Source organism: Sapajus apella, unplaced genomic scaffold (genome assembly GCF_009761245.1).
Source record: "Sapajus apella isolate SASKATOON/1434 unplaced genomic scaffold, GSC_monkey_1.0 scaffold16, whole genome shotgun sequence".
Classification (NCBI taxonomy): Eukaryota; Metazoa; Chordata; class Mammalia; order Primates; family Cebidae; genus Sapajus; species Sapajus apella.
This window is the reverse complement of record NW_022436956.1, coordinates 1,091,108-1,100,340: the sequence shown is the minus strand read 5'-3', so window position 1 is coordinate 1,100,340 and position 9,233 is coordinate 1,091,108. Positions and strand designations below refer to the sequence as shown.

General features: G+C 40.6%; 1 protein-coding gene and 1 non-coding gene across 4 annotated transcripts in view; both read right to left on the bottom strand.

Moving 5' to 3' along the window:
- The window catches only part of NCAPD3 (non-SMC condensin II complex subunit D3), a 79,684-nt gene extending 70,573 nt beyond the window's left edge, over nt 1–9,111 (bottom strand). For 2 of the 3 annotated variants that reach the window (XM_032284931.1, XM_032284930.1), the window contains exons 1-3: nt 8,862–9,111; nt 4,819–4,973; nt 1,373–1,535 (exon numbers count right to left, since the gene is read on the bottom strand). In XM_032284931.1, coding sequence (XP_032140822.1) covers nt 1,373–1,535; nt 4,819–4,973; nt 8,862–8,925 — 382 coding nt within the window. In that variant the 5' untranslated portion in view covers nt 8,926–9,111. Of the gene's footprint in view, nt 1–1,372; nt 1,536–4,818; nt 5,007–8,861 lie in introns of all 3 variants that reach the window. The other variant, XM_032284929.1, reaches the window with a different exon arrangement.
- Nucleotides 5,175–5,315, bottom strand: LOC116556479. The gene has a single exon (XR_004271025.1). It is a non-coding gene; the product is annotated as a U4 spliceosomal RNA (small nuclear RNA).
- Nucleotides 9,112–9,233: the final 122 nt, after the last annotated feature.

Below are 9,233 nucleotides of genomic sequence, written 5' to 3'. Positions count from 1 at the left end.
AAAAAAAAAAAAAAAAAAAAAAGAAGCTCTACAAAAAATGGAAAGATTTCCTGTGGCCAGGGATTAGAAGCCCTAATGTTGTTAAACTGGCAATACTTTCCAAACTGATCTACAGTTTCAATGCAGTCCCTGTGAAATCGGCAGCTGGCTTTTTGTTGTCATTGTTGCAGAAATTCACATGCAAACCCTAAAATTCATATGGAAATGCACGAGAGGCAGAACAACCAAAACGATCTTGAAAAAGATCTGGTGATCGAATATTAAGTATCAACAGCATCCCAGTCATAAACCTGAAACATTTAAAAACAGAAGGTAATTGGCAAGAATACTGCTTGCTGGAGAGCTGCAAGTGGCCCACACAATTAGTAACAGCCACGTCTTTGCTCCGGCATAAATCTCAACCTTAATCAGAAAAACCTGCATCTGGCAAGAGGCGAGTGAAACTGGGTTTCCAAAACCACTACTTTTCTGAGAGAGGGCCTGGTTAAAACTGAGACACTGCTTAGCAACAAAGTTCTTTAGGAACTTACTCATTTCCAAAGTCATTCTGGGAGCATTAACAATAAAACAAACCAATGTTCAAGGCTTTAAATATAATACCTTTTTGCCCATTCCCAGATCACATGGAATAAATCCTTAGCATTAATTACAAATGCTAATATGAACAAGGATAAGCAGCAAGGTGACTGATCTTGCCATTTTCTTTTCCATATGAAAAGAAATCCTGAGGCCAGGGATTAGAAGACCTAATATTGTTAAATTAGGTCTTCTAATGTTCTCCAACTCAATCTCTATGTTCCACTCTCTCTCACCTTGGGTTTGGAGTAGGGAAGAGAATGGACTTCACGTCACAGGAGAAACAACAGCCTCCTTAGTGCTCTGATAATAAAGTAAAACAGTGCTCGCAACAGACTCCTGGTCAGTGCTCTCCTTCAATTATTACTAGCTGCTTTCCTGTTTTCTTGATTAGGATGGTTTTAACCTATTTTTCAATACCAACATAGGAGAGGCATAAAACAATGGCTCCCCACAGCAGTTTTTTTCAGCCTAGACAGGGAATCAGGAGAAGAAAGGGCAATAACAGAATTTTAGGCAGGGGTGATGGAGGGTGGGCGTGCAACTCTTGTGGTCCTTTTCAGATTACTTTTATTAGTTTATAGATAGCATAATTTCAGATGTAAAAAAAAAAAAAGGGAAGGTTTGCAAACACCTATAACATGCCATGTACTTCACAGACTTGCTCCTCAGAACAACTCTCCGCCATGGGTTAGCACTGCCCCATTTATAAGTGAAGAAACAAAAGTATAAAAATTGAAAACTGTAGAAAGAAAAAAAGGACAGAGATTTATCCTATCATATCAGATCTACATACCTGGTACTTCTAGTAGCAAAAAGTAAAGCCCAGCGGCATGAAGGCCATATTCTCGATACCGTAGACTGACATTTTTCTTATGTACTGTTTGAACAAAATGATAGAACAATGCCACAAGCGTACTGTGGGAAATATTGTTCTCAATGAAGAAGGTCCAGATACTCTGTGGGTAGAGGGCAAATCACAAAAGCCAGTCATGAGAGAAATGGAAACATCTGCTAGTATTTGATTTTTACAGGTTCTTGGTGCCTTACAAAAAGAGGAAGACTAGCCTGGCTCCTAATGCTAAATGTTGACCATCTTCAAAGGGACTGAAACAAAATATCTAAATTAAAAATGCATTACCCAAAATCACAAAGATAAATGTGTGTGTGTGTGTGTGTGTGTGTGTGTGTGTGTGTGTGTATATATATAAAACATATTTAAATACACTTCCAAAATAATTTTTTTTTGTTAAGTTTGAAGCGTATATACTTCAGAAATTATAGCTTAAAACTACACTAAGAATTTTGGGACACCATATATTAGTGATTATTCAGAAAAGTTAAATTCCTCTATTTAAAAAGAACTCAAATCCCTTTACCAATAATTACTAACGGAGGAAATCAGAGCCTTTTATTTAAATTTAAATGTCTGCAGATTGTAGGCAAAGGGAGCAGAAAATAAAAGAGATCTCAGAAGTGGCCCAGGTAAAGGAGATAAACCTTAGAAAAGTAACTACAATTTTATTAATTCTATCACCATTTCATGTCTTCTCCTTCTAAACATATGAAGAAGAAATGGGTTATTTTAATAACCTAAACACAGCAGGAGCTAAATATGGTTTATGCTTGAGTATCATAACTAAAAAAGGCCCACAAACTTCAAGTGAGCAGACTTTGTACTTCCTGCTTCTTTGAAAAGGCAGGGAAAGTGGTAGGTAATACCTCTGATTAGTCACAACATCATCTTAAAGAAAAGACATAAAAAATTATTTCAGCACTCTCCTTTCCTTAACTAAAAAAACTTGTAGGAGAAATCATCTCCACTGGGCACAGTGGCTCATGCCTGCAATCCCAGCACTTTGAGAGGCCAGGACAAGAGGACTGCTTAAGTCCCAGAGTTTGAAATCAGCTAGGGCAACAAAGCAAGACCTCGTTTCCACAAAAAATAAAAAATTAGCTGGGTGTGGTGGCAACCACCTGTAGTCCCAGCTACTCAGGAGGGTGAGGTGAGAGGATCACTTGAGCCCAGTAAGTTGAGGCTGCAGTGAGCAAGCCATGACTATGATACTGCATTCCAGTCTGGATGAGAGAGCAAGACCCTAGTCTCAAGAGAAAAAAAAAAGAAAAGAAAAAAAAAAATCATCTCCTACCTTTACAGTACGCCACTTGCGCCTCCACTGTACTCACTGGGATGATAGATCACCCCAAACCATCTACTCACCAGGGCTCTGTGTATGAAGTCACCTTGGCCCCATGTGATCTCATGGCTGCTGTCTAGTCTGGGCATCAGTGCTCCTGCACTCCCTACACTTGACTGCTCCTCCACAGACCCCTTCCAACCAGCTCTCCATTTCTGCCCTGGCTTCTTCTCCTCTCGGTGATCTCATGTATCACTGCGCTTCAACCCACACCTCGATTTAAAGAACTTTCCTGTCTCTCCTGGTCTCACATTTCTACTACCTGTTAAACTTCCCAAGGATCTCCTGACAGAATCTCACGTTCAGAAGTCTAAACAGAACTCAGTTTCTCCATTTGACCTTGCTCTTTTTCCCTTATTCCCTACCCCAGTTAACAATATCATCATCTTCCTAGTTTTGAAATCCACGGATCACTGACTTCTTTGTTTTTCTAACTCTCTATGCCCAGTCAGTTTAGCACTTCACAGCATGTCTTAGAGATCTCACAAAGATTTCCCAGTTCACAAGGCCCTATTAATTCTACCTCCAAAAATGTCCCTAGTTTTTAGCTTTTCTTTCCAGTTCCCAAAATCATAACTACAGGCCAAGCCATTATTATTCCTAACACCTGGATCACCAAAACAGTCTCCTAAAGGTTCTCCCTGCACATATTTCTCCCCCACTTCAGTCCATCTGCTGTCAGGAACATCTGCCTAAAACAGATCTATTCGTGTTACCTTTTTATTGCTCACTGTAACCTCTTCCACACAAGGCTGCTTGTGAGGATTAAATGAGTTAATAAATGCAACCTCCTACATACTTTACCAAGTATGTTCAAACTCCACTGCTGATGCTCACGTAAAGCTACCCGTGACCTACCCTTCTCTACCTTACTGTCCCGTCCCACCACACACTTTTTCTGTATTGCTCTCAGCACTCCCTGCATGTTCCCACTGGGTGGCTCCTTCACTAGGACTGCCTTGCGACCCAAGATTCTGCTAGTCATCTGTGAAGATTCACTGCTGGCCACTTTCTTTCTGGAACCTTCCCAACCCTACCATGCTCCCTTTTTCACATCCTATGTAACAAATCTGCACCTCTCTTAGAGCATTTTCCATAATTTGGTTCACAGAATATTTCCAGGCACCCAAATGCATAGTGGCACTGCACTCTCCACCCCAGCAGCTCTATGTGGCTGCTGGACATACTTTGGCTAGTGTTCAAATGTCCACACTTCCTCCCTGGGAGGGACCTCAACCTAGGGAGAGGCTTGTATCTTAATCCCCACTGTCAACTCAAGTACTTAAGGCAATACTTATCATTATGATGAAGGAATGTCTAATAACATGATTTAATTTTTGTGATGTGAAACTTGTAACTAAATTTTTTTTTTTCATTTAAATGTTTGAGAGATGTTAATATTCAATTAACTTTTGTTCTGCTTCCCAGCCCTTTGGGTTTTTTTTTGAAAACTAACAACCTAAATATTAATAATAATTTATACTTCTATGCACTGGAAAGAACTCAATATTTACAGGAACTTTTTGGACACCTGTTAATTCAACTAGTCATTCCTTAGATTAGTAATATCAGATTTTCTAAAGTTAAGGTTAAAGCATGCCTGAATTGTTATTTGCATTTTCCTTGGACTAGTTTTCTTGTTTTTGCCTTTATGCTTTTCCTTTTTTTTTTTTTTCCATTCTGACACAGAGTTTCTCAGTGTTGCCCAGGCTGGTCTTCAGCTCCAGAGCTCAAGCAATTGGCCAACCTCAGCCTCTAAAAGTGCTGGAACTACAGACCACCACACCCAGCCTTATACTTTTCCTTCAGTTTGCTATTGTAAAAAGTTGTCCTGTCTTAAAAAAAAAAAAATCAGACTAGTACCTTGAATCTTTTGGAGGAAACCTATTAGGATATTCCAACAAATTTACCACATTCTTTATGTTACTCACATTGTACTCCCTGTGAATTGTACACCAAGAAAGCCAAGCTTTACATTATAACAACGACTTTCATCTTCTACTTCTAACACCAAAAGTTGGCTAGTTCGTTTTTATTTTTTTACCTCTACAGATCCATGTTCTTCAGTAGCAAAGGGTAAAAGACTTTCATAGAGTTTCGTGAATGCAGCCAATCCAGTCTCTATGATCTCTGCTTCTATGCTGGGATCCAAAGGCTCAGTCTCTGTGAAATCCAGTTCCCACACTGTGTCAACCCATTCTAGGGGAAAAGGCAATGAAATTTGTAAGTACTCTGTAATAAGGAAGAAAAACGAATCACCTCTAGATTCCAGGTATGTTCAAGAGGAGAAAAGTTAGTCACAATTCATATTTAACTTGTTATAACAATATAGATCTAGCATAATAAAAGAAAAGCAGAAAAGGTTAAGAGAATCTTTTCTTTTTTTTGGTTTTAATTCAGTCTCCTTAGAGACTGTCAAAAATTGTCAGTGCCGACTATATTGTAAGTTCTCACAGCGGGGTATTGGGAAAAGTTTTCAATTGGCAATAATTATGCCTTGGATAAACCTCATTGGCTACGATACTGCCACTGCACAAAGCTTAAGAGAATCTTAAATCACAAGTGAGAGCTGACTATTAGGCTAATCAGAGTCTAAAAATATAAAGGAACACTTTTAAGATATAAGAGTTTTGGGAAAGGACACTTCAAAACATTTCGTGATCAGGCTTAGGAAAGCCTGATGTGTAATCTATGTGTAATCTAGAGAAGAAACAGAGGTTAATCAGATTGCCCAAGATGTCCCTTTGTGAAAATATCATAACAAAGTTAGTAAGTGCAAATAAAATATATAGCACTTTATCGGGCCTTTGGACAAGAATGTAGTATTTTAAAAAGTTATAATTTCTCCAGGAAGTTTAAAATATGGAGGCTAGCCAGACTTAGACTCTCAGAAATACTCAGTGACTTTAAAATACACTGACTGAAAGAATGTACATTGAGAGGAACGATATTAAGACAGCATGCTGGATGGACTCCTTAACAACCTCTCTCAACTCTAAATCTTCCCATTCTTTTCTAACAAACTATATTTCTTCAGTGTTTTTGTTGTTATTCTCCCAAACTAAAATTAGCACCAGATGGGCCAGGTGTGGTGGCTCATGCATGTAATCTCAGCATTTTGGGAGGCCCAGGCAGGTGGATCACAGGGTCAGGAGTTCAAGACCAGCTTGGCCAAGATGGTGAAACCGTCTCTAATAAAAATACAAAAATTATCCAGGCGTGGTGGAGGTGCCTGTAATCCCAGCTACTCAGGAGGCTGAGGCAGAGAATTGCTTGAACCCGGGAGGCAGGGGCTGCAGTGACCGAGATTACGCCATTGCACTCCAGCCTGGGTGACAAAGTGAGACTCCGTTTCAAAAAAAAAATTATGACTAGATGGAAATGTGGACATCTCAGACAAATTATTAATCAGGCATTCCTTCAAATTAATATTAAAAGTATTTGTTCGTCACTGATTTAGAGAAATTGGGCAGGGTATAAAGAAAGAAAAAACAGAGATGCAAGCATTACACTGCACTCAGCAAATGATAGGCCTTACACTCAACTAGGTCCATCCTCCTTAGAATACAATCTGCTTATTATCTTTTGTCACTTGAACTTGACCCTGGAGGAGGGAGTCTCTGTGCACAGCATTCCTTCCAAAGACATGAAATATGCTGCCTGAAAGATGATCTGAAAATACAATTGTATCTTTCTAAATTTCCATTAATGTTTTAAAGAACACAGCAAAAGTTATGTCACTCCTTCTTTTGGTTTTGCTTATAATAGTTCCCTACTGTAAATACCATCAAATCTAATTTGGATGAAAGTAACTGGCCCTGTTATCTACCATTTGGTGACAGAAGTCTTCTGTGTTGATCGCTGAGTGAGAATATAGTAGACATTGAGTTTGATTTTTTCCAATATCCTTACACTATTCAAACCAAATCCCTCACTATCTATTTTCTCAACTGTCAAATGCAGATAACTTCTGCTCTACTATTTCACTTAGAATGGAAGAAGAGGAGCAAATACATCATTTATTCACTCAACAAACACTTTGAGAAAATACTAGGGAAGCCACTTACAGTGCTACGAATACAAAGATGAATGCTAGCGGGTTCTTGTCCACAAAGATGGGAACATTTCACACTTAGCATACCAAAAAAAGCAGCCGATGATAGAAGAGAGACCACTGAATTTTGAGTCAGAACAAGGCAAATATCCTGACTTGATCACTTACACATAATTAGTCTCTTCTTCATCATTAGAAATACAGGATTTTTGTGAAAGATAATGTGTAAAAAGGGCCTAACAATGTGCTAGCCACATAAAAAACAGCAAATAGATGGTATTTATTATTTCTGCAGTGGATGAGTGTTAAAATAATAGATATGTAAAAGGTAACATGCTAGAGAACTTAATAGAGAATACTACTGGGGAAGAAAGAGGAGAGGAGTAAGATGATTCAATTGGGCCTGAATGTAAGAGTTCTGCAAGGCGAATGCAGAAAAGTGCATCCCAGCAAGCACAGTGTAATAAAGCAGAAACAGAAAGAAACTAAAGTATTTCAAAATGAACAAAATTTTTAAAACATAGAGTTTGGATGTGGAGGGTGAGAATTACTATCTATTCAGCAGTTATTATGTGGCAGGTACAATATTTATCTTTACAAAACCCCTGTGAGGTAGATACTGTACTTCCCATTTGACAGATCAGGAAAGAGGTGTTTAGCAAGAATAAGCAACTCGCACGGTAACACATGGATGCTATGGGGTAGAGCCAAGAGAGCAATCCAAGTGTGTCTGACTCCAAAGGGCATGCTCTTTGAAAAGCATACTACAGAGAATGGTGAAGGCTCTTATAAATCATGCTAAGGATCTGGTTCATTTATTTAGGAAACAAAGGGGAAACATTAAAGGTGTACAGCCTTGACACATTCAAAGCTGTGTTTTCAAAATTCGTTCTGCAAATTGTGGGGGATGGGCTGGCACAGTTAACATCAGAAAGCGGCTAAAATACTCCTGCAATTGCTCAATGCTGACTAAGATGAAGCCCTGAGCCGGGGCAGCAGCATCAGGAATGGAGCAGGGTGGCCCTGAGACACCTCAGAGGCAGGACAACTGGTGGTGGTGGTGGGCATAAAAGGGGAAGCAGAAATGCCAGGATTCCTGGGTTGGTGGCTTGGCTGGTGCCATTAGCAGGCTTTGGGAATCCCACTTTCACTCATGTGACCTTTGATGACGTCTGCATGAGACATCCCATTGAACCTATGAACATGAAGTTCAAGAACTAAGTCTGGGTGAAGAAAGAGATTTGCAATTTAAAACCATCTTAATAGATAAAATTAGGTGTACTGTGGGAAGTAGAAAAGTTCCTTTTTAAATGTTTCTTTTCTTGTTAAATCTTTAAGTGTGCCAATAACTCTTTGTTAAGCTCTATCCTGTGTAACTGTTAGATATGCCGTTGCTTACAGGCACATAGTACATTCTATGTCCTTGTACTTTAACCAAGATATCTGCTCTGAACGTGCTCACAGGCATGTTGCAGTTCTCCAATGCTTTTTACCTGTTTAAAAAGTTTTAAGTTATTAACCAGTTGGGTTTTAGTTTAAATTGTGAGGTCTGGCTCTAGCCTTGGGAGATCAGACACAGCAGTAAAAACAACCCCAAATGAATAAGGAAAAAATTTGTCTCTCTGCCTTTGTTCACTGTACTTTTGTGGCAAGATAGCTAGTGAGAGTACCCTTCCTGCAGCCCAGGAAGTAAAAATTGCGTCGCTGAAATATCCTTTATCTCAGTGCTAATTTTCCTTTGTGGCACGGAACATCTATTTCCAACATGCAAGAAGATGTGCACAGGAAGACAGGGAAGGCGGAGAAAACAGATGCACAAGCGCTAGAAGAGACCGGCCTACGTTTGGTTATTGTTAAGAGTGGCCTGGCCAGTTTGACGCCCCATGGGAAACCTGGCTGGCCGCAATCCCGGTGTGGCACGGGCCTGGGGACACCAGGGACCAACAGGAGCTGGGCGCCCCCTCCCCGCCCCCACCCACACCCTGGCCCGGGCTTAGGCACCACAGGGGACGCAAAGGACACCCCCGGCTCACCGAGGCTAAGATCCAGCGGACACCAGGGCTGCAGGCCACTCCCAAGGCCCCGCAGCGCCACCATGATACCCAGGGTACCGGCTCGCAGTCGCAGCACTCAACTTTCAAAGCTCGCTCCCGCGCGCGCGCCGAGGCGTTCCTGCGGACCAATCACAACGTACAGAATTTCCTACCCGCCAATCACTGCGTCGAGCCGTTTCCATTCGCTCAACCAATCACCTGCATCGTCTGCCGCAGGCGCAAAGAACTGGTCGGATAGAAGACTGGAAGTTAAACGAGGTTGTTACGCTCTGTCGTTCAAGGAGGAACCAGGGCCTGAGTTAAACCCTAACAGCGTCTTTCCCTTCTCGTTTTTCTTCAATGGGAGGCAAT